General features: G+C 45.7%; 2 protein-coding genes across 2 annotated transcripts in view; both read right to left on the bottom strand.

Annotated features, from left to right (window-relative positions):
• Positions 1–3,128: 3,128 nt before the first annotated feature.
• Positions 3,129–7,265, bottom strand: LOC127588797 (uncharacterized). The gene is given in 5 exon segments (XM_052047665.1): positions 3,129–3,602; positions 4,224–4,434; positions 4,519–5,368; positions 5,371–6,795; positions 6,992–7,265. Coding segments are annotated over 5 exon segments (3,234 nt in total).
• Positions 7,266–7,468: 203 nt separating this feature from the next.
• The window catches only part of amot (angiomotin), a 56,124-nt gene continuing 39,381 nt past the window's right edge, over positions 7,469–24,211 (bottom strand). The window contains exons 9-12 of the mRNA XM_052047220.1: positions 20,001–20,129; positions 16,552–16,790; positions 14,642–14,896; positions 7,469–9,110 (exon numbers count right to left, since the gene is read on the bottom strand). Of these exons, the coding sequence (XP_051903180.1) occupies positions 8,983–9,110; positions 14,642–14,896; positions 16,552–16,790; positions 20,001–20,129 (751 nt within the window). The 3' untranslated portion in view covers positions 7,469–8,982. The remainder of the gene's footprint in view (positions 9,111–14,641; positions 14,897–16,551; positions 16,791–20,000; positions 20,130–24,211) is intronic.

Raw genomic sequence — 24,211 nt, 5'->3', positions numbered from 1 at the left:
CAACCAGCTCTGGAGCAGCATTAGAACAATCCTGATGATGTGAACCAGGTGTGGTGCCCCTGGGAGAGCTGGAAAACAGGTAGGACAGCAGCCCTCCAGGACTGACTTTGGAAAACCCTGATCTCGAGTCTCGCCGAGTCCGTAGTGCTGGCGTTCGGCCAGGAAGGCCGGGCACCGGAGCCAGAGGTGCTCAGACGTCTCGTCTTCACACTAGTAGACGAGAGGGTTGCCTCCCTCTGCCTTCAGGTGGGAGGACGGATCCTGACTGTTGTTTGTGCATATGCACCAAACAGCAGATCAGCGTACCCACCCTTTTTTGGAGTCCTTGGAGGGTGTGGAGAGTATTCCGGCTGGGGATTCCCTTGCTCTGCTGGGGGACTTCAATGCTCACGTGGGCAAAGACAGTGAGACCTGGAAAGGCGTGATTGGGAGGAACGGCCCCCCCGATCAGAACTTGAGTGGTGTTTCATGATTGGACTTCTGTGCTCGTCACGGATTGTCCATAACGAACACCTTGTTCAAACATAAGGGTATCCATATGTGCACTTGGCACCAGGACACCCAAGGCCGCAGTTCAATGATCGACTTTGTGGTAGTATCATCGGATTTGCGGCCTCATGTTTTGGACACTCGGGTGAAGAGAGGGACGGAGCTGTCACCTGACACCACCTGGTGGTGAGTAGGTTCCGATGGTAGGGGAAGATGCCGGTCCGTCCTGGCAGACCCAAACGTAGTGATATATTTAAAATGATTCTAAATAATAAAAATCTAAACAATAAAACATGAGTGCAAGTTAAAACACATGATCTCTTTGCAGTTGTTGCAAAATAACTGGGGGTAAAAAATACAACCAGTGCCAAAAAAACTACTAAAAGGTAGAAAAATAGATTTGGTCCAACACAGCAAACCACCTATCCATAACACTGTGCAGCAGAATTTACAATTGGTTGATCAGCATGACTAATGTTGCCAAAGAAACTGAAATACATATGGGGTCCCAATTATAAACATGTTGAAAGTATTTATATAAAATGTTTATGTATGTATACGTACAAAATCCCACATCTACCTGGTTAAGTGCACCACAAGGTTCGTATTATAGTGTAACCTTTAACACTTCTATTCAACCATTCATTGTCAATCCAAAGCACCTTATGAATGTATAGGCATAGCTCTGAGATGGTTGCTGGCTCTTTACTGTGAACTGTGGCAGCTACTGACATGCATAGTGAATTGATTATATGTGAGGTGGAGTGTTATTACAAAGATCTTGCCGAAGTGATGAAAGCAATGTCATGAAAAATAAATGCAAAGTCAGCAGCGGCAATATGCCATACTTTTCAAAAATTAAGTAAATTGGTTGGATGCAAAGTTGGAAGTAAGAAAGAAAAAACACATTCCACGGCCAATGCGCATGTCACAGGTGGGCACTGAATACAAATTCATTTTTACACAGAGCACTTAATAGCATTGTGAATTAAAATCACTCAGGACACTTGGTATTCGAAGGGAAACGTGGTTGCCATATTGCATCCAAGACAATTATATGGGCAATAACTATATGACAACAAAGGACAAGGCATCATAGGGAGTTGGTTTAATAGAACATGAACAAAACACATGAGAAGATGTTATGGTCCGTTGAAACCAAGGCTGATTGTTTTGGGTCATAATTGACTACAATATATGCATGGCAGCCACGGATTTTTACGAGTGGACTAGCAATGCCACATGATACTCGCCGTCAAGATAAGCGAAGCCACCAGCATCCGTCACAAGTTCCCATTCGCAAAGGTTGAATACATTGATTTTTCCACCGTGTTTTCACATTATTTTTACATATACCACTTTGAATGGCATCTGCTTGTACCAATAAGGCAGTAAGAAGCATATTTTGGGTGACAACAAAATAATACAATATATAAATGATTTTATTTTAAGATTTCAAGATCACAAAATTCTGACAATTTAACAACTACAATTAAACAAACACAACAACAACAAATAAACAAATAAAATACTATGTTCAGATACTGTAAAGTTTTGGTGTCGCTGGGCTTTCCGTGCATGCCGCCTGGCAAATCTTCCTGCTTAGAACATCAAGTGCTCACAAAGGTCCCTGAAGAAGAGCAATGCTGATCACCGAAATTGCACAATGGTCTGGGGAAAGAGGTTGTGCTTTCGGGAGGCTGAATAACTAGGCTAGAGTGTAGCCCAACACTGCATTATTTTAACAGGCTATTTAACAGCACAACACTAGTTCACCCAATTCACTATAGTCAGTCGCCATGACAGAACTCCTCTCCTTCCTTTTTCCTGGGCTACACTGCATTATTTTAACAGGCTATTAACAGCACAAAACTAGTTCATCCAATTCACTATAGTCAGTCACCATGACAGAACTCCTCTCCTTCCTTTTTCCTGTCGACAGTATTTTCATACACTGCCACTTAGTGTACAGTCACATAACATAACGAAGTGATCCATGTTTTTGAAACAAATAACATACACTTTAATAGGACACTTAGAATTTATTTTCCCAAGCCGCGCAGAGCCGCAACATCAGGATGAAAGAGCCGCATGCGACTCCGCAGCCGCGGGTGGCCGGACTCTGGGATAAATGGGTGGATGGATGGATGGTGTTCAGTTGATGTTGCAAACACTAAAACAGGGGTGCCCATTACGTCAATCGCGATCGACCAGTAGATAAAGGACTGATCCCATGTCGATCCTGTCACGTTACGCACGAAGCAGGAAAAGGGAACTGCTTCGTACGTAACAGAGAAAACTAAAATAGGTGGATCCCCGAAATAGCAGACACTGACAAGGACTTCGTCTAAACAATAATATTTATTGTAACAAAAGACACCGTCTAATAAATAACAGAAAGTGCTGGTAAAAACGAGAACCAGGAAAATAAGGAAAGGCAACAACAGAAAACGCTTGCAGAAAATGGCAAGGAAATACGAATAAGCAATCATTATTAAACGTAGGCGCTTAGCCTAATCCCTATGGGAAGAAGAAAATGTAACCGACCGTAAATGGTAAGCGAACAATAACTTGCGAATATGGGCAACAGCAGTGGCACGGCATGAAATATTCCGGCAATGAGTCCACCGCCGGAGCGCCTAGATATAGCAGGTGAAATCACTGACAAATAGGCAGCAGGTGTGCGGCCGGCAGAATACGGAACATGAAAGGTCGCTACTGGCTTGATCAGCGAGACGTGGAACCTTCATGTGGACCTTCATGGAGGCTGGCAACCGGAGCTTCACTGTGACGGGGCCGATGACGGAGTCCACCACGAACGGTCCAGTAAAACGGGGCCCCAGCTTGCCAGACGTGCTGGCCAAGCGCAGGTCCCTCGTAGCCAGCCACGCCTTCTGCCCCACCACATAGGTCGGTGCAGGGCGTCGCAGACGGTCTGCGATCTGCCGGTTCCTGGATGCGGTGCGGGACAATGCGGACCTGGCCTCCCTCCACATGCGATGGGCCCGTTTGAGGTGGAACTGCACCGACGGAACCTCCACCTGTCCCTTCTGGGACGGGAACAGCGGTGGCTGATACCCGTAGGCCGTCATGAAAGGGGACCCGCCCAGTGGCTGAAGAGACGAGGGTGTTGTGAGCATATTCCACCCACGGCAAGTGGTCAGCCCAGGACGAGGGGCGGTGGAGACCCACACAACGGAGGGCCGCCCCCAGATCCTGGTTAGCGCGCTCCGCCTGCCCATTGGACTGCGGGTGGTATCCCGACGTCAAACTCGCCATGGCCCGGCAGAAACGCTTCCACACTCTGGACACAAACTGGGGTCCCCGGTCGGATACAATGTCCAGAGGGATGCCATGGAGACGGAAAACATGCTTGACGAGGAGGTCGGCGGTCTCCAATGCTGACGGCAACTTGGATAGCGGGACGAAGTGGGCCGATTTAGAGAAGAGGTCCACAATGGTGAGAATGACGGAATGCCCACGGGACCGCGGAAGACCCGTGACGAAGTCTAGGGCGATGTGGGACCAAGGTCGAGGAGGAATGGGTAGAGGTTGGAGCAATCCAGCCGGAGGCCGATGCGAGGCCTTGCCGCAGGCACACGCGAACATGCGTTGATGTATTCCATGACATCCTTCTGTTGCTCAGGCCACCAGAACCGCTGGGAGACGAGATGTAATGTCCGGTTCACCCCGGGGTGGCAAGCCACCTTGGACACATGCCCCCACTGTAACACCTCCGACCGCAGTGATGGAGGCGCAAACAGCTTCTCTGCGGGACATTCAGCCGGGACTTGGGCCCCATTTTGAGCCTCCTGAATCCTCCGCTCGATCTCCCACCTCAAAGCCCCCAGGATGCAATTTTCGGAAAGGATGGATCCTGGTGTGGGGTCCTTTTCCACGGGATCGTGGAGGCGGGAGAGGGCATCAGGCTTGGTATTTTTGGATCTGGGACAATATGTGAGGGTGAAATTAAATCGCGTTAACAGAAGCGCCCACCGGGCCTGTCGCGAATTCAGTCTTTTAGCGGACCGAATGTACTCCAGGTTTTTATGGTCTGTAAAAACAGTGAAGGGTTCCTTAGTCCCCTTGAGCCAGTGTCTCCATTCATGTAGTGCTGCAACCACAGCTAAAAGTTCACGGTTTCCCACGTCGTAATTCGCCTCGGCGGCACTGAGACGACGATAGAAAAAGGCGCAGGGGTGCAGCTTCTGGTCAACCGGAGAACGTTGAGACAAAACTGCCCCCACTCCTGAATCCGAGGCGTCCACCTCTACGACAAACGGGTGGTCAGGATAAGGATGTTGCAGTACAGGTGGATTAGTGAAGGCTCTTTTTAAGTTTGTGAACGCTGTGTTTGCGTCCGGGTGCCATTTGAACGGGAGCTTAACAGAAGTCAACCTGGTTAATGGAAGAGCCTGTTGGCTATAGTTACGGATGAATCTTCTGCAAAAGTTGGCAAACCCCAAGAAGCGTTGTAGTTCCTTGCGGCTGGTGGGTGTAGGCCACTCCACCACTGCCCTGGTCTTTACGGGGTCGGCTCTCAGCTTACCCTGCTCAATGATAAATCCCAGGAACGAGATGGTTTGTACATGGAACTTACACTTCTCTGCCTTGACGAAGAGCCTGTTCTCTAATAAACGTTGTAAAACGAGCCTGACATGCTGTTTGTGCTCCTGTAATGACCGGGAGAAAATCAAAATATCATCGAGGTAAACAAAACAAAATACATTCAGCATGTCCCTCAACACGTCGTTGACTCGCCTCTGGAAGACAGCGGGAGCATTAGTCAAACCGAAAGGCATGACTAAATATTCAAAATGCCCTAATGGGGTCTTAAAAGCCATCTTCCATTCGTCCCCTTCACGCACGCGAACCAGATCAAGTCTAATTTTGAGAAAATGGTGGCCGATTGAAAGGGAGCAAAAGCGGAATCTAACAACGGCAGGGGGTATTTATTTTTAATCGTAATGTCATTTAGCCCACGATAATCCACACGCGGCCGCAACGACTTGTCCTTCTTCTCTACGAAGAAGAACCCGGCACCTAACGGTGATCGTGATGGTCTGATAAGACTTGCAGCGAGCGAGCTATTAATATAGTCCCTCAATGCCTCTTGTTCTGGACGAGACACCTGATATAATCGGGAGCTCGGCTGCGGGACGCCCACCTGCAGGTCTATGGCACAGTCGTACGGAAAGTGCGGAGGCAAAGATCGGTCGCAATCCTTGCTAAAAACCTGTTTCAAGTCGTGATAGTAACTAGACACCCCGTCAAGGCAGATGACTTCAGGGGCATTGTTACAGACACGCATATGCCCCGCTACGGCCGACCGCAAATAATGCTCATGACAAAACGGGCTACATATTTCTATGGCCGGGCGGTTCCATGAGATAATCGGGTTGTCTGTCTTGAGCCAGGGCAAGCCGAGAATAACAGGAACTGCTCGGAAATGCATCAGATAAAAACATCGGTGTTCAACGTGATTCCCTGATAATCTGAGCTTCAGGGGTTCGGTGATCTGAGTTACCACCTCCAGAAGGCGCCCATCGAGATCGTGAACCCGTTTCTTTTTGGCTAATTCCTCGGTCAAACAGCCTATCTCTGAGGCAATGTCTGTGTCCAGTAAGCAGTCATCGGAACCCGAGTCTATCAGAGCCCTGATCTGTCGTGCCCGAGACGCCCCGTAGATCTCTCCCTCGAGTTCAAGTCTCCTGGGGTGTCCCGGCCGAGAGTCGACTCTCTGAGGTGCTCGAGATTCAGCGCGGGGTCGTGACTCACAGTACTCAACGGGCGTAGGCGGTTGAGGTTCCGATGGGCAGAATGCGGCTCGATGTCCTTGTAGACCACAGCTGGAACATGCCTGGTCCTCGAACCGGCGCAGTCTCTCCTCCGGACTGGAACTTCCGCCCCCCAGCTGCATCGGCTCCTCCCTGGCGGCAGCCCTCCGGGCGCTGGGGTGGTCCCCGGACCCAGTTGTTTGAGTGATCTCGTGTGATGCACCGTGGTCCGCTGTATGCTGGAACGGGAACCAACCACTTCCGTGCTCTCGGCTCCGCTCTCTCAGGCGGTTGTCCAGGAGCAGAGAGAGATCGATCAACTCCTCCAGGTTGGAACTGGTGTCGCGGGTGGTCAGTTCGTCTTTAAGCGTATTGTTTAGTCCGCGACGAAACAAGCCACACAGCGCCCGCTCGTCATAGCCACTTTGGGCGGCCAAAATGCGAAAGTCAATGGAATAGTCCGCCACGAATTGTCTTCCTTGGCGGAGCTCTAATAGCCTCTCTTCCCCGCACAGGATGATGGAACACCCTGCGAAACGCCGCCACGAAGTCGGGGAAGGAGGACCAGAGGTTCGGTTGTGCTTCGCTCACTGCAATTGCCCAAGACGCCGCCCAACCAGCCAATAGGCTCATGATATATGCGACCTTCGCATTATCATTGACATAGGCGGAAGGCTGCTGGTCAAAAACCAGCGAGCACAGGTGGAGGAAGTGCCCGCACTGACCATGCTCGCCTCCATAACGTGGAGGGTGTGGAAGCATTGGTTCCCTATTAAATGGAGGGGACTGGACGGGTACCTCCTGTGTAACATGTCGGACCTCCGGGGTAGGTGCTCTCCGTCCTTCTAATTTTACTACGCGAGGTTCGTAATCATCGAACTTGTGAGCCAGCATGGAAACCGCGCCGCGGAGCTCTGAAAGGGCTTGGTCCTGCTGACTCCTAAGCTGCTCTTGATGGGACAGAGCCGACAAGACCTTCCCAATGTCTGCGGGATCCATGGTGGCCGGAGTATTCTGTCACGTTACGCACGAAGCAGAAAAAGGGAACTGCTTCGTACGTAACAGAGAAAACTAAAATAGGTGAATCCCCGAAATAGCAGACACTGACAAGGACTTCGTCTAAACAATATTTATTGTAACAAAAAACACCGTCTAATAAATAACAGAAAGCGCTGGTAAAAATGAGAACCAGGAAAATAAGGAAAGGCAACAACAGAAAACGCTTGCAGAAAACGGCAAGGAAATACGAATAAGCAATCATTAATAAACGTAGGCGCTGACAAATAGGCAGCAGGTGTGCGGCCAGCAGAAATGAACGCGCGCCACCTGCTTCCGAATACGGAACATGACAGATCCGAGGGGTGTAGAGGGGGAAAAAAAAACCCAAAATTTGTGTCTCAGTGTATGTTAGTAATCCTGTATACTGTATTTTATGTGTTAATGCACACTGCACCCTAATCATTCTATCAGTCTCACTTTTACAAAAAGTACCACGAACATTGGAAATTGTTAGCGCTGAGCAGTCTACAATTGCAGCTTGTGATCAGAGTTGTTGCGCTATATCTTTTATCGTTATCATTATTCTCATTCAGAGTTTGTTTTGTACAATTCACGACGGGCAAAGGATGGGAATCTGGAGGGCCGAGAGAAGCATTTTAAAATGGTAGCGTGATCTACGATCGTTAACAAGCTGCCAAAGTGGGTCGCATGACTCGGCGTCAGGCTATTGCTCATCATGGCATGCGTGTGTAAGTGGGTGCGTGCGTATCTTTGGTCAAAAAAGTTTGGGCACCCCTACACTAACATATGTGTTATTTAATGCTGTTTTCACTATTATGTGTAGTAATCTGATGATTCAGCATATTAATTAAACATTTGACCTGTGTGTTTTGTTTGCTGCTTGGTTACTGACAAATCAGTCGACAAAGTGCAGCCCAAAAGCAAAGGTGATTTTAAAATGTGATAGTGGACAGTGTTTGCTCTTTATGTGGACATATGAGTTTTTTGAACTGTTTACTCCATGATGTTTTGAAACAATAGTTTGATTGAAGCATTATTATTGGGACAGAAAGAGGCATTTTCCAATTAACAAAAATAAAAGGAATTAGTGAAATGTGTAAAAGCTGTGATACGTGCTTCACAAAGAAAATATATACAGTACATTATTTTTGTATCGAGTTCAGGGGCGTGCCAAGCACAGAAGATGCCAACGACCGCTTTTGATAGCCCCCGATTTGATTTTTTTGGTCAATGAGTGGGGAGGCGTGTGGGCAGCATGTGTAAACATTTCTTTTCGAACATGGCAGATTTTCATTTTGATTTCATTTCACTCCCGGCGACGGACATGTGTAACTGTTGCCGTTTTTCTCTTGCAGTGACCAAAACGCGCTGTTGGAGCACAGAGCACAAACCACTGAGGTAAAAATTTGGCCCGCCAGTTTGCTTTATAACCACATTAGAAAGTACGCAAAGTGAACCTTTCCAAGCTGGCATTCGTTATGCATAAGTCAAAAAATTTTTTTTTCATATTTAGGGAGGGACAGACCTTTCTCAAAGAATGTGCCGCTTCAGCATGTGCATTATTCTGTTATTGATCTGGCGCTTAACGTGCACCGAATAAATTTGTCGACTAGAGGTTTGGGGAGCGTGTCGCTGTGGATGCGTGGGACCACCAACTCATTGCCGCCCATTCACTCATTTGGAAGAGCTAATGGGGTCAGATGAGAATCTCCATCATGTCCTTGTCCACTTCTTGGTGGGTGGCTCTGGCTGAGGGATGTTGCTGTGGGTGGGTCTGGATAGGGACCCTTCGCTCCAGAGTGCTGCTCTGAAACACAGGTCCATCTACAAAAATACGAACAAGAACATAAAATAGATCAAGATTATATGATTCAATTTGAAATTGCAGGTGCCAGCTGTCCAGGCAGGAGGGAGGAGAAGGGTGTACTTGACGAATTGTATTTAAAACAAGAAAACTAAATCCAAAACAAAGTAACAAACAAATACCATGACTTAAACAAATTAATCTACTGTTGGTCCCTAAACCGAATCATGACAGTACTCCTCCCTCATGGGACGGATCCCAGACGTCCCAAAGTTGTCCAAAAGGCTTGCCTCGCCGGGGAACAGGAACTTAAAGCGACGTCAACCCTTGCCTCGCCGGAGAACAGGAACAAAAGCGACGGTGACCTTCACCTCGCCAGGGAACAGGAACAAAAGCGACGGCAATCTTTCGGCTAGGCGTGACCTGACTTGGACGGAGCTCGACGTAACGGGGGACATGGAACAGCCGGACGTAAACAGGGGCTCGGCCTGACGTGGGCGTGGAAGTGGCACGGCTCGTCGTTGACGTGAATGTGACTCGAACTCGAACAGACACGTGACGAGCCTCGGCTCAACATGGACGCGGACGGCCCACCGTAGATGCGGCTTGACAAGACGAAAACAGGACAGTCGCATCACCAGCGCTGCCTGAAAGGGAAAGGGGTGTCGGCCGCAGACGCGCTCCGCCAGGCACATGGTGGAATAGGGACCAGTCCTTAGTACCTGCGGGGTCCAGGTGGTCAGGTCATTCTGTCACGTAGGAAGGTGGTGGTGGACCCCTAAAAGCAGGCAGGAGGGACGAGCAGGGTGTACTTGACGAATTGTATTTAAAACAAGAAAACTAAATCTAAAACAAAGTTCAAAGTAACAAACAAATACCATAACTTAGACAAAAAACTATCAATAACAAAACACTACTAGAACAAACATGACAGCAGCAAAGGAACAGCAAACAAACAAACATGACCGCAGCAAGAGCAAACAATGACCCGACAGTGAGTGTTCGGGCTGGGAGTCCTTTTAAAGCCCTAATTACCTATGACCAACAGGTGTGCAGCTGCCGGGGGAGCCCTACAGTGTCACCTGTTGGTCCCTAAACCAAATCATGACACCAGCTAACATTACAAAATAACCGCATGTATGTTTTTTTATCAAACTAAGCCAGAGTTTTCTCCACAGTAGGAGACTCCCTGTTCAGAACACTCAAGCACACTCAAGAGACAGATATAACTTTACTTATCAAGTACTGTACTGCTTTTGAGTTTAAACTGTACTTGGTTGTTTAAGTTGTTTTACTTTTTTTTTATATCCACACACCGGGTTAGCCCATCAGTGGGGGCTCAGTAACCTGTGTTAAGTACCTGCAGCATCAGACACTTGCGTGTACATCCATCCATTGTCTGAATATAACTAGGCAGCTATCGAATATGTCAATATTCAAGTGTCCTACTGAAAATTCTGGAGAATAATCATGGATTCAGGGAAATATTTTTACTTTATCAAAATACATCTGACAACCAAAACCAATTGGTTTCCTATTTTTAAAATAAAACTACTTCATTTCTGAAATCCAAATTGTGCATAGCAGCAAAATGTACTTTATGGTCACGAAACATTTTCAGTGGGGAAATTTGAAACAAATTTAACCTAAAACTGAGCATTTCTTGTGTTGAAAAGCATTAAATACAATAAGGTTTTAAAAACTTTTGAGCAACTTCACTTGAGCAGGTAGCATTTTAGCATTGCTGTGTGTTTATAAGGAATAAGACATATGACAAGCTTTGCTTTGCATTTGAAATCCCCTAAAATGAAAAGACCATGAGAGGAAACAGTTGAAATGGTGAACTACATGTTCCATGAATTTCGGCAAGTGTTGAGAGGATTCGCTTGTTCGATAATGATCCCGAAGCAGTTGTTTCATGACACAACACACAGTAGCTCAGGAAAAAGGGAGAATTTTCTCAAACTCACACTTTTTAGTTGGTGCGAAACATTGAAAATAATTTGTGGTAAAATGGTCAGCTGACTTAAGATGCCTTATTTCAAAAGCAAAGTGGTCTAGATTACAAAATTCACCAGCACCTGCGCTGAGCCAGGTTACTCACATGGAGACTTTTTTTTTCAACTGAAAGCATAAAAAGGCATCAAAATATGTACATACATGTTACAATTAGATTATTGCACAATAAATGAGAGGTGTGCATAATGTAAAAAAAATACAAAGAAATAGAGTGAAGAATAAAAATAATGGTCATTTAACTTTTAACTGCGTCCTCCTCATTTTTGCCCTTTTTAGTTCATCTTCTCTCTCAGAAGTGGTTTTTGCCTGGCGTTTTGTGAAGGACTGATCGAAGGACATTTGCTTTTGTCTACTTTTTGCAATCCTTCGAAAATGTCCAAGGCAAACATCAGCATAGTGAGCGATCACTGTACTAGGGAACATTTTCTGGTGATTCACATTGACGTAAAACGTAACACCTCATGGCCTGAGGGGCGAATGACGAGGATGCAGCACAGACACATATTTATCTGTTTATCTATCTACACACATAGACACATAAGGTAGAGGTCCCTCTTAGCCAATGGCATGCCAAGAAGATGGTACGTAATAGCCAATGGCAGAGCAGCTATAAGTATGTTGCGTTCAGGAAACTCACAGCTGCGAGTACTGTGTTTTTGTTGGAATAAATGTAATTCTGTTATCCCATATTTACTCTCTGTGTAACTTTAAAAACTGTTTCAGAGTGAAACCTCGCAAATACCTCATAGACAATGGGGTAGGTTGATTATGGTAGACTTGTCGGACCTGGAGAGCTTAGGCTGCTCCTGTTCGAGCTTTTAAGACAATATCTTGTTGTTAAGTGAACGGCTTCTGGTCAAATTTACTGTTGCTTATGAGAAGATAACATCAACCCAGGACACCATGAGAGGGACATTGTGGAAGTTGTGTTTGTGGGCCATCGACATCCAGTAGGGGCCGTTTGACGACATCTCAGGAATGAACTGTGTGTTCTTATTGAAACTCCCCTTTACTGAAACTGTTGTGGAATGTGAAAATACTCCTCACACTTGTTAGAAGATCGTGTATCAGAGAAATCCTTCCAATAAATGCAATGAGACAAACGCGCTCTCTTCAGAGTTACCCTGGAGACTGGAACAGTTTACATTGCACAGCCAGCTGGAGAGCTGCTCTGAGATTGTGAACCGAGACATGTTTTAGCGCGCTCTCTCTTGCAAGAAAGACAACCATGCCTGCCTCCTGAGTCTTCCTGTTCCTGATGTGTTCTTAACATCAGATTACCAGCATTAACCTAACAATTTTTACCTTTCGTATCTTTAAATTTCTTTCAAAACAAGATAATATTTTCCTGTTGAGGATTTTCATAACTTGCAAGTTTCGTATGAAGAGACATTCGTAAGTAGAGGTACCACTGTACAGAACAGTTTAATCATATACATTTTGTTGTTCCACATGACAACGTTGACTATTCTTCAGTTATCTGTTCTTTTTTCTTTTAATATTGGGAATTAGTAAAGCTGAGCTGGTTTGAAAATAAAATTCAATTAAAAATATGTTGGTTATTTGGAGTTACCTTTTAATTAGAATAACTTTTGTGTATCAAAATATAAAATTTAAATTGCCTATCATATTGAATTGGATCATTCCAAAAAAGCGATAAATAATTTTCGATCAAATCGTGAGGCTTCAACACAACTCGAAGACAACACAATCTTCATACAGATCTCAACATAAGTGAGTAAACTAAGACAGACTTGTAAGAAAACATGGATTCATTATTTCCTTTCAAAATTAATTTTCTATGGCGCAGAACAGTATAAGGTATAATTCAAGCATGAAAATGTTTTTTTTAAATGAATGTTACAACATTACAAAAATTGAAAATACAATGAAACATCTTGCCAAACAAAATTAAACAATATAAATTAAAACAAAAGTCAGTTGAATCATCATTTTGGTGCATCATGCTGCATTATCACCTTTCTGAAAATTGCTGCGTTTTTCTACAAACGCATTCTACAATTTCATATGTATTATAGTTCACATTGGTGGAAAAATAAATAATCTTGGTATTTTTTACATCACTAAAACCTAGCTATATAACAGGTGCGTGTCGACGCAGAGCATTGAAAAACATAGTTGTATGTGAATAAATACAGTATTTTCACGACTCTAAGGCGCCATTTAAAGTCTTAAATTTTCTCCAAAATGGACAGGACGCCTTATGATGCGGAGCGTCTTGTGTATGCGCTGAGTTCCAAAATCTGACTGACAGCCGACATGCTGTTTATATAGAGAAAAGGCGGAAGTGACTGGACAGGCATGTGGCAAAGAAGTCGGCCAATCAGTGAAGGGTGGGCGTGTATATATACATATATGGAGAGGGAGAAAGAGAGAAAGAGAGAGAGAGAGAGAGAGAGAGAGAGAGAGAGAGAGAGAGAGAGAGAGAGAGAGAGAGAGAGAGAGAGAGAAGGCAGACATAGACGTGAGAGAGGACAGGCATGCGGGGTAGAAGTCCGCCAATGAGTGAAGGGCGGGCGTGTAAGTGGACGCTAAATGGACGCCCCAAGCAGGTACCAACACCTGTATAGAGTGTGGCAATGTGCATTGTTGCAAAACAACTTCGGTTTTCGTTTCTAAGAACCCCCGAAAATAAATTCTACAAAGAGACACGCCTACGAAGCTCAGTTCAAACTTCAAGCCATCGGTTATGCTTTTGGCACGTGTGCCCATCTAACAGCAGCGGTGAAAAACCAAGTCAAGCAAATGAACTCTGAGCCGTTATTCCCGGAGGCTTGACTAAACAACTCCAACCGCTGAACATCGGCATCAACCGGGCGTTCAAAGTAAAGTTGCGACCGGGCATTCAAAGTAAAGTTGCGAACGGCATGAGAACAATGAATAATAGATGACAAACACAACTTTACAAAGAGTGAGAGGCAGCGCTGGGCGAGTTACGCCACAATTTGCGAATGGATTGTGGCTGCTTTGACGAACGTGTCTGCTTGCACTGTTGTTCGAGTTTTTGGCAAAGCCGGCACATTTCTTTGGAGCCACATGGCAATGAGAGTGACTCTAACAATGAGAGGAAACACGACGTTTTGGATGGATTACCGGTACTTGCAAATTGTTCGATTCTGATACAGAGAATGAGGACTTTGATGGATTTCTGGGTGATGATTGATCGAAAACCGTGAGTACATTGTACAATGGCTATATAAAATATAATGGAACTCAGTTTTGCTTCCGTTGCCTTTTTAAAAACGTGTTTTAGCTTGTATCTGTATGTCTTGGCATGCTACCGTATGCTTCAAGCTAACGTGGTTTTAGCGTGCGCGCATGCATGCCGTATGTTTAAGCTGGCGTATGTTTTACCACTTTAAAACTGCGGCCAATAATACAGTGCGTTTTGTCTATGTGTAAAATACAGAAATAGCACCCATTAATGAGACTGCCCCCAACCATACGCTGCGGCGAATGGTCGTGAAAATACGGTATTAGAAAAATGAACATAATGCTCAGTTTGTCTTACCAGTGCCACGCTCAGTGATGTAGAGGGGGCTGGTGCTGGACAATCGGTTTGGCATCATCATACTCTGAAGGGCTGGGGTGCCAGGCTTACTGGTGTCCTGACTCTGATTCTTGTCCGTCTGTGTGCAGCTATCCCTACTGCCTGTCTTCGAGTGAACTGCTGTCGTTTGTGTCGTAGGAAATACCGGGGAGGGAGATGATGTCATAGATTCTGTCCTGAGAGAGTCTGGGCGAAATTCTTGACTGAGCAGAACCCCTGGAGGAGAAAAACAATTTACCTTGATTTTTTTGTAAGACTACTGACTACCACCACCAGGCTTGGCACTGGGTCATGAAGACTAAACAGAATAAATATCACCTGGAGAAACTTAAGCTTGTTTTGCCGCTCTCTTGTTATGTGCGCTGCACATTTGTACACATGGCAAGGCCATTGTTGCGCGATTAACGCAAAACTTTAGGGAAGATGTTTTTTTTCCTGTGTTGGTGGCTTGATGGCTAAGTGCATGTTGCAGTGGTACAAAGAAGCTGTTCCTTGGTTGTCAGCTTGCCTGCACTGCCCCAAAAAATCTGGATAGCTGGGATAATGAAAATGGGTTTTATGTCTCCGCATTTCAGGACTAAATTAATCTCAGTCTTTGCATGTTTTCAACATGTGTTCTGACATTATGTATTTAGAAAAAAAATAATGTAATGTCTTTCAGGGTTTGTTTTTGCAGCATGATTTTTTACTCAACATTTTTTCAACACATTTAAATGTAATCATTTCCATCACAGTATTAATGTTTGAACTAAACAATGTTGAAAGGTTTTACAATATTGTTATTTTAAGAAAGGTACAGTATATTTTAGGAATAGAAATGCCAATTTTTTTTAATGAACACGTAGGCCCACTATGTTACTGTATTTTTGATGAAGGCCACTATAATGGCATTTGTAAAACGACATTTTTAGGTGGTACTAGCTGTAAAAGGTTTGAGAACCACTGCCTTCGTTATACGAGTTATATTTGTTTAAATTATGTTGCTATTATTACGGGCATACTTTGTGCAGTACGTTTGTGTACAGGAAGTTATAAACTATATTTGGCAGATAGAATTTTCAGGATTAATTTACAGTTTACAATCATAATAACATTCATGATTACTGCATACATACTGCATACAGAATCTATGATCACAAAGATGTTAGCCAGTGTGCATTGTGGAATTACGTTATATACATCAGGGTCGGAATTTGTATGGAAAAATGTGTAAAAACACATGAAATAAAATTGGAGATGGGTCGAAAACAAACGTACCTGTGCTCTTCAGTATTTTTGTGTTTTGGAAAATCGTCACTAAGTGACCCTGGCCCTCTGTGAAACCATTTGAGTATCCTTTTTCAACGATCTGTTCTCTTCGAAGTGTGTATAGTGTGTAAAGCCAGGGGGATTTACACAAACAGTCAGACTTACTATGACGACTCGTCTCTTGATTAAGTGGTTATTGCGCCATGTAAACTCAAAGTTGCATGACTCGGGAGCAATGATGTTGGTTTTTAGTGCAGAAACCAATCAAATATTTCGTCTATTCAGGGTCCCATTCAAGGGGCTAGCTTGCTAACCCTCACGACTATGTCGCCGGCATATGTAATTCATGCATCATCGGATTGAATACTGCAACAAATCACACACGAAATTTATCTATGAAGAAGCTAGTGGGATTATTTGCTAACGGACACTTGTTCTTTGTCGTCATGACTTTTATTACGTGTCTTGCCGGAGCAATTTTGACGGACGAATTGGTACTTTGCTGGAGTGGAAAATATGGGAAATTTTGACCATGGCGCATGGCAAACCCTCACCACCATTACACTTCAAGCCCACTGTTTGTAAAGTATACACATAATGAAGAACACTTTATCAACTCTTACCTAGGCTCCCTTTCCAGCTGTTATCTTTGCGTTCTTCAATGATGGCTGAGCTACTGAGTCCAATGCTATGAGAGAGCACTCCTGAACTTCCAGGACCAGCGTTAGAGATCGACATCAGAGACTTGGAGGGCCTCATTGCAGATGGCACATCTGACTTGATTGGCTCCTTCTTGGAGCGCTGGTGGAGGACCTTAATCATCGCATCCTTCTCTATGATCTGGGCATGGAGATTCTTTATCCTTAGTCAGAAACAACAGGTTATACTGAGTTAGAAGAGTGTAAAAAGAGACACTGAACACCCTGGAAGGATTACCTGTCAATTGCGGGATTGATTCTGAGAAACATTGAGGGGAAAGTTAAAGCCTTTTCACAAATGCAAATATTTACTGAAATAACAATTTCGATTTTCAATTTTACATGAACATTTTTCAATTGGAGCAGTTATTCACACATAATCTCTCACACAATCCATCAACAACAGTGAAAAAAATATTTTTTCACACAACAGCTGCTACAACAGCTTTTTTTAATGAAATCAAAACAGAGCAATATAACATTATAAAGTGCACATCTAAGGTAAACTAGTAATCAGCCTATAGTGGATTTAAACCATGGTTGCATACTTCGTTTTTCTCAAGTTTGCTTTGAACACAGCAGTCTGTTTCTGTATGTTTGTTGAAGAATAACGAGACGCCGGACACCAGTGTTCGTTATGTGCCGCTGTATTCAAAACTGCCAGCCGTACAAACAAGCGCACGCACTTCCCCCGTGCTGCTGGGGCAAACCATTCTGAAAGAGAGGGGTTTCACTCCCCCTAACACAGTCAGGCTATGTTGATTGTGTTGGTCCTTTTTACACGGAATTCTCTCTACGGGCTTGGAATTGAAATGGATTTCCATGGGACAGGAGAAGTAAACCAAATCTCTTTTTTCGTCAATGGATGCTACAGCTTCTTGTTGACTTTGAAACTTAGCTTGTAGCCGACGTGTGCACATTTTGAGCATGACGTCTCTGATCCACTGGTTAAAGGACACTTTGATTCTCTCCTCTTTCATCTCAAACTGCTTCAAACAACAAGGCGTGTGACGGAAAAGTGGTTAGGACTGCACGACTGTCCGTGTTTTATGTTATGTGTTGTGTTTATTATTTTACTTTATGTTAACTGTTTTGTAAAGCGCTTTGTTACAGCTGCCGCTGTTGTGAAAGTGCTATATAAATCAGCATGTATTGTATTGTATTGTATTGTAGACCTGATTTCGAATTCACTACACTTGGTTCGATGACAACACTGGAGACGTTTTACTTTTGCTAGGTCGCTACCACTGCAGTTCACTGTCAGACGAACACAGAGAAGCTACAGCTGCTTTATTTATATGGACACAGAAAACTGTAACCTTCCACACAAAATAGTTCCAAACAAGTAACAATCGCGTCAGTGGCATACATCGTATACCTGTATGATACAGAGAGAGAGAACAACAGTTAACTTTGGTCTTGTCAGTGGAGCAATCTGGCAACTTTTTAAAAGTAAACTTTCCATTCATAAACTCTTTAAGTAACGTTTTCGGTGTCTCGCGCTGCTGTAGGTGGCAAAACAGACATGGGCGTGGACTTCTGCAGCCCGCTTGTTGTTTTGTTCTGGTGTATTTATAGAGCAACGTAACATCCGCTTGTGACGTGTGCCTCGTTAATCTCGCGAGAAAAAAATTAATCCCGTTAAAATTCATTTAAATTAATGCCAATAAAAATGCGCTAAACTGACAGCTCTAATAAGTATCCATCCATCCATTTTCCGAACCGCTTGATCCTCACTAGGGTCGCGGGAGGTGCTGGAGCCTAGCCCAGCCGTCTCCGAGCAGTAGGCAGGGGACACCCTTAATCAGTTGCCAGCCAATCGCAGGGCACACAGAGACGAACAACCATCCACGCCCACACTCACACCTAGGGACAATTTAGAGCGTTTAATCAGCTTGCCATGCATGTTTTTGGAATGTGGGAGGAAACCGGAGCACCCGGAGAAAACCCACGCAGGCCCGGGGAGAACATGCAAACTCCACACAGGGAGGCCTGAGCTGGAATCGAACCCGGTACCTATGCACTGTGAAGCCGACGTGCTAACCACTGGACTACCGGGCCGCAAGACATAAGTATACGTTTTTTAAATTGTGCACAAAATGAACCAGCCAGTGATGGCCAAGCGGGCGTGTCATAACTAATTTACATGTTGAGTCAGGTGTGCCTTAACCTCTATAGCAGAGGCTCCGTCGAAACCCCGAGACGAACCGATTCACCAAACAATGATTTCGTTTACAGGGCTGTAGAATTTTTTTTATTACTGATTACTTAAAAGGGATACTCCTGACACCTGATTTTGACTTTTAAATGTCCGGGAAAAATGTGGGATTAAATGGGTTAAGAATCACCGTGTTAGACACTTCCTCCATTACCATCATGTGGAAGAGGCTTAACACGTGTGGTCAGTATGTCAAGCTTTCACCCAGTCATCGCATCAGCTGTCTTCTGCATGCAGCCCCTTTTTTTAGTTACGTTGTGTTTCAGTAGATTTTCAACTTTTGTGTTATGTCTGCTACTGGGTACAAATTGAACTGTCTTGGACCAGTCTTTGTTAGAAGTACCAAGAACTAAACTGAGGCTCAGAGGGGATCGAGCCTTTTCTGTTACTGGTCCCTCTCTCTGGAATGACCTCCCACTGAACATTCGGCAAGCCTCCTCGCTGCCCATCTTTAAAGCCCTCCTCAAAACTCACTTGTATTCTTTGGCGTTCGACTCAGCATGAATTAGATTTGTTCTTGATTTTACTGCTTGGTGCTTTCTACCGCCTTTATTGCCGATTCGTCTTACTGTTTATTGTGTATGTTAAATTGCTCCATGTACAGCACTTTGTATGCAGCGATGGCTGTTTGAAAGTGCTCTATAAATACTGTTGACTTGACTTGTCATGTGACACTGGCAGCATCATTGATGTAGTCAAGGAAATCCATTTTCATCATGCAGAGTGAACGATTCAGCCTTAGTTTGGAAGTTAAACCTACCCCTGGCCAGCCTTGATTTCAGTCTTAATTTTGATTCGAGTGTTTCATCAAGACAGGAGATTATTTATGATGAATCACCCAATTTGACACATGGTTGTCAGTAAATAGTGTTAAATCCAGTGAAACACAATGCTTCAAATGCCATGATTTTTTAGTTTGATTATGATTACATCATAACTGATTGTGTCAAAAGATTACTGTGACCAATTTACTCTGACCAATAATGTTTGTAATTTCTCACTCGTAATTAATCGCTGTGAAGGGACAGTGAAAAGTCATGTTAATTTAAAGGATTGAAGAAACGTCTAGAAACGTCTACATTTTTTACAGAGAGTAATAGTCTACATTCTGCATTACTGATAGCTATCAAGAAAAATACAGAAATTTCGAAAATACCTGCTTTCCATGTCCATACATCGGCGATTCGCCATTAGTATCTCTTCTTCTTCTTTTTGAATGCGGGCCACCACTGATGTGTCATAGCTTCTGCTGGGAGAATGACTTATCATTGTGACAGAGGTGTCCCTGCAAAACAAACAACTGTTTTAAGGGTGAAACAAACAACACTCTCTGCTGAAATTGCTGTAACCAGTGAATGGCCCATCAGATAATACAATGCAGAGAAGCATTCACACACATCTGATGTACAACTGGTTAGTACAACTGCCTGTTTTGAGGTTGTGGGTTCAAATCTGTGCTACGGCCTTCCTGTGTGGATTCTCCACACGCCTGTGTGAGTTTCCTCTGGGTGCCCCAGTTTCCTCCCACATTCTAAAAACACACAATCTTGTTTATTGAAGACTCGATGTCAGGGGTATCCAAACTCAGTCTTTGAGGGCTCCTATGCAGCATGTTTGAGATGTCTCCTTCCTTTTTGTCTATTATGTGGGTGGTCAAGGTTACAATTGGGGTTTCCAATAGCTGATATCTGTTACTGATTATAGGGACAAGCAAATTAATCAAATCAACAAGGATAATTTGTATTTGTCTTATCTTTACATCATACAAAACTATGGTATGCCAGTTGGGATGACTATACATCATCAAATCTGGTCATTTTGTCCATGTTGTAAAATGGGTCCGACCAAATCCTATGTTGGTGCGACCAACTGAAAAAGTTGGTAGCTGCAGTGCTTTCAGTGTAAAGGTTAGTGTAGAGTCCTGCAGTCGACAAAAATTGTTTTTGCATTAAATAGTGATTGACCATGAGGATAAAGGAACAAACAAACTGTTCAATAAATGATTAAAATGAATATTTGGGTTTTTTCGGGGGGGGGGGGGTTTATGTAGCTGACCCCCAAAATGGGAGCGGTGCTGGTGTGAAATGTTTCACCCATGGAATGGTTTGTCTGTGAAATGATTTTGGAAAGGAATAATTATTCTTCATTATTACCAGAAGAAATCCATCCATCCATTATCGAGGAACCCCGCAAACCCATCCATCCATCCATCTCCGACTGCTTATGCTTATGCTTTCGGGGGCAGTAGCTTTACAGCTACTTCTTCCAACTCTCCCCGGGGGATCCCGATGCATTCCCAGGCCAGCTGGGTGACATAGTCTCTCCGGCGTGTCCTGGGTCATCCTCTGGGTCTCCTCCCGGTGGGACGTGCCCGGAACACCTCACCAGGGAGGCGTTTAGGAGGCATCCGAATCAGATGCCCAAGCCACCTCATCTGGCTCCTCTCGATGTGGAGGAGAAGCGGCTCAACTCTGAGCCCCTCCCGGATGACCGAGCTTCTCACCTTATATCTAAGGGAGAGCCCGGACACTCTGGGGAGAAAGCTCATTTCGGCCGCTTGTATCTGGGATCTCGTTCTTTCGGTCACGACCCATAGCTCGTGACCATAGATGAGGGCGACAAAGGGCAGCCTTGGCAGTGTCCTACCCTCACTGGAATTGATTCCAGCTGACTGCCGGCAATGCGAACCAAACTCTGACATTGGTGGTATAGTAATCGAACAGCCCGTATCAGGGGGTTCGGTACCCCATACCCACAAAGCACCCCCCACAGAACTCCCCGAAGGTCAAATGCCTTCTCCAAGTCCACAAAACACAGATTGGTTCGGCAAATTCCCAGAGACCCGCGAGGACCCTGCTAAGGGTGTAGAGCTGTTCCACGGCCAAAACGAAAACCACACTGCTCCTCCTCAATCTGAGGCTCGACTTCCTGACGGACCCTCCTCACCAGCACCCCTGAATAGACCTTACCAGGGAGGCTGAGCAGTGTGATCCCTCTGTAGTTGGAACACACCCTTCGGTCCACCTTTTTAAAAAGAGGGACCACCACCCCGGTCTGCCAACCCAGAGGCACTCTCCCCGCTGACCATGCGATGTTGCAGAGGCGTGTTAACCAGGACAGCCCCACAACATCCAGAGCCTTGAGTAATTCCGGGTGGATCTCATCAACCCCTTGCCACCGAGGAGCTTTTTAACCACATCGGTGACTTCAACCACAGAGATAGGAGAGCCCACCTCAGGCTCCTCAGACGCTGCTTCCTCCAAGGAAAGTGTGTTAGTTGAGGAGGTCTTCGAAGTACTTTGCCCACCGGTTCACAACGTCTCGAGTCGAAGTCAGCAGCGCCCCATCCCCACTGTAACCATTGTTAGTGGTGAACTGCTTCCCCCTCCTGAGACGTCGGATGGTGGACCAGAATTTCCCCGAAGCCGCCTGGAAGTCGGCTTTCATGGCCACATCGGTGACTTCAACCACAGAGATAGGAGAGGCCACCTCAGGGTACTTCACTGAACTCTTCCCACGCCCGAGTTTTTGCCTCGGCAACCAGCGAAGCTGCATTCCGCTTGGCCTGTTGATACCCATTAGCTGCCTCTGGGGTCCCACAGGCCATAAAGGCCCGATAGGACTCCTTCAGCTTGACGGCATCCCTTACTGCTGGTGTCCACCAGCGAGTATGGGGGTTGCCGCCATGACAGGCACTAACCACCTTACGGCCACAACTCAGATTGGCCGTCTCAAAAATAGAGGCACGGAATATGGTCCACTCTGACTCAATGTCCCCCGCCTCCCCCGGAACATGGGAAAAGCTCTGTCGGAGGTGGGAGTTGAAACTCCTTCTGACAGGGTATTCCACCAGACGCTCCCAACAAACCCTCACAATCCGTTTTGGCCTGCCAGGTCGGACGGGCATCTTCCCCCACCATCGGAGCCTACTCGCCACCAGGTGGTGATCAGTTGCCATCTCCGCCCCTCTCTTCACCCGAGTGTGCAAAACATGCGGCCGCAAATCCGATACAACCACAAAGTCAATCATCGAACTGCGGCCAAGGGTGTCCTGGTACCAAGTGCACATATGGTGATTCTTATGTTTGAACAAGGTGTTTGTTATGGACAATCCGTGACGAGCACACAAGTCCAACAACGAAACACCACTCGAGTTCTGATCGGGGGGGCCGTCCTCCCAATCACGCCACTCCAGGTCTCACTGTCGTTCCCCACGTGAACACTTGAAGGCAGAGCGACGCAACCCTCTCGTCTACCGGTGTGAACCCCAATGTACAGGCACTGAGCCGGGGGGCAATGAGTATGCCCACACCTGCTTTGCGCCTCTCACCGTGAGCAACTCCAGAGTGGAAGAGAGTCCAACCCCTCTCGAGAGAACTGGTACCAGAACCCAAGCTGTGTGTGGAGGTAAGTCTGACTATATCCAGTCGGAACTTTTCTACCTCGCACACCAGCTCGGGCTCCTTCCCTGCAAGAGAGGTGACATTCCATGTCCTAGACCTAGCTTCTGCAACCTAGGATCGTACCGCCAGGGTCCCCCGCCTTTGGCTGCACCCAGCTCACACTGCACCCGACCCCTCCCATGAGTGGTGAGCCCATGAGAAGGGGGGGACCCATGTTGCCTCTTCAGGCTGAGCCTGGCCGGGCCCCATGGGTACAGGCCCAGCCACCAGGCGCTGGCCAACGAGCCCCACCCCCAGGCCTGGCTCCAGAGGGGGGCCCCGGTGCCCCACGTCAGGGCAAGGGAAACTGGGTTCCATTTATTTTGTTCGTCATAAGGGGTTTTTGTGAGCCGTGCTTTGTCTGGTCCCTCACCTAGGACCTGTTTGCCATGGGTGACCCTGCCAAGGGCATAAAGCCCCAGGCAACTTAGCTCCTAGGCTCATTGAGACACACAAACCCCTCCACCATGGTAAGGTGACGGATCACGGAGACGGCAAACCCAGAGAAAACCAATGCAGCCATGGGGAAAACATGCAAACTCCGCACAGGAAGGCCGGGGCGGGAATCGAATCCATTACCTTTACACTGTGATGCGGACATGCTAACCAGTTGACCACCATGCCGTTCCATGAGAAATTATTTTCTCTTATTCATTTTCATAGGAGTAGTGCTAGACATGTTTGTATTTTGTGGATCCTGTTGTGTTCTTTGCATTAGGGCCCCATCATTGGACGTATGACCACCATCTTATCTGGATGTTCAATTCGAGAAACCCCCACTGCTGAAAGACCTCAATTTTAAAGACTCCAACAAGGATGACAACATTGATGGGATCGTCTGGTAGAGGCTCTCTGATTACTAATGAAAATAAAGGTTGTTGATCTTGAATGTCATGCACTCCACAAGTTTCCTGTCGGCATCATC

The sequence above is a fragment of the Hippocampus zosterae genome, chromosome 16, assembly GCF_025434085.1.
Source record: "Hippocampus zosterae strain Florida chromosome 16, ASM2543408v3, whole genome shotgun sequence".
In the NCBI taxonomy this organism is placed as follows: Eukaryota; Metazoa; Chordata; class Actinopteri; order Syngnathiformes; family Syngnathidae; genus Hippocampus; species Hippocampus zosterae.
Note: the sequence above shows the minus strand (reverse complement) of the source record. Positions and strands in the feature narration are given on the sequence as shown.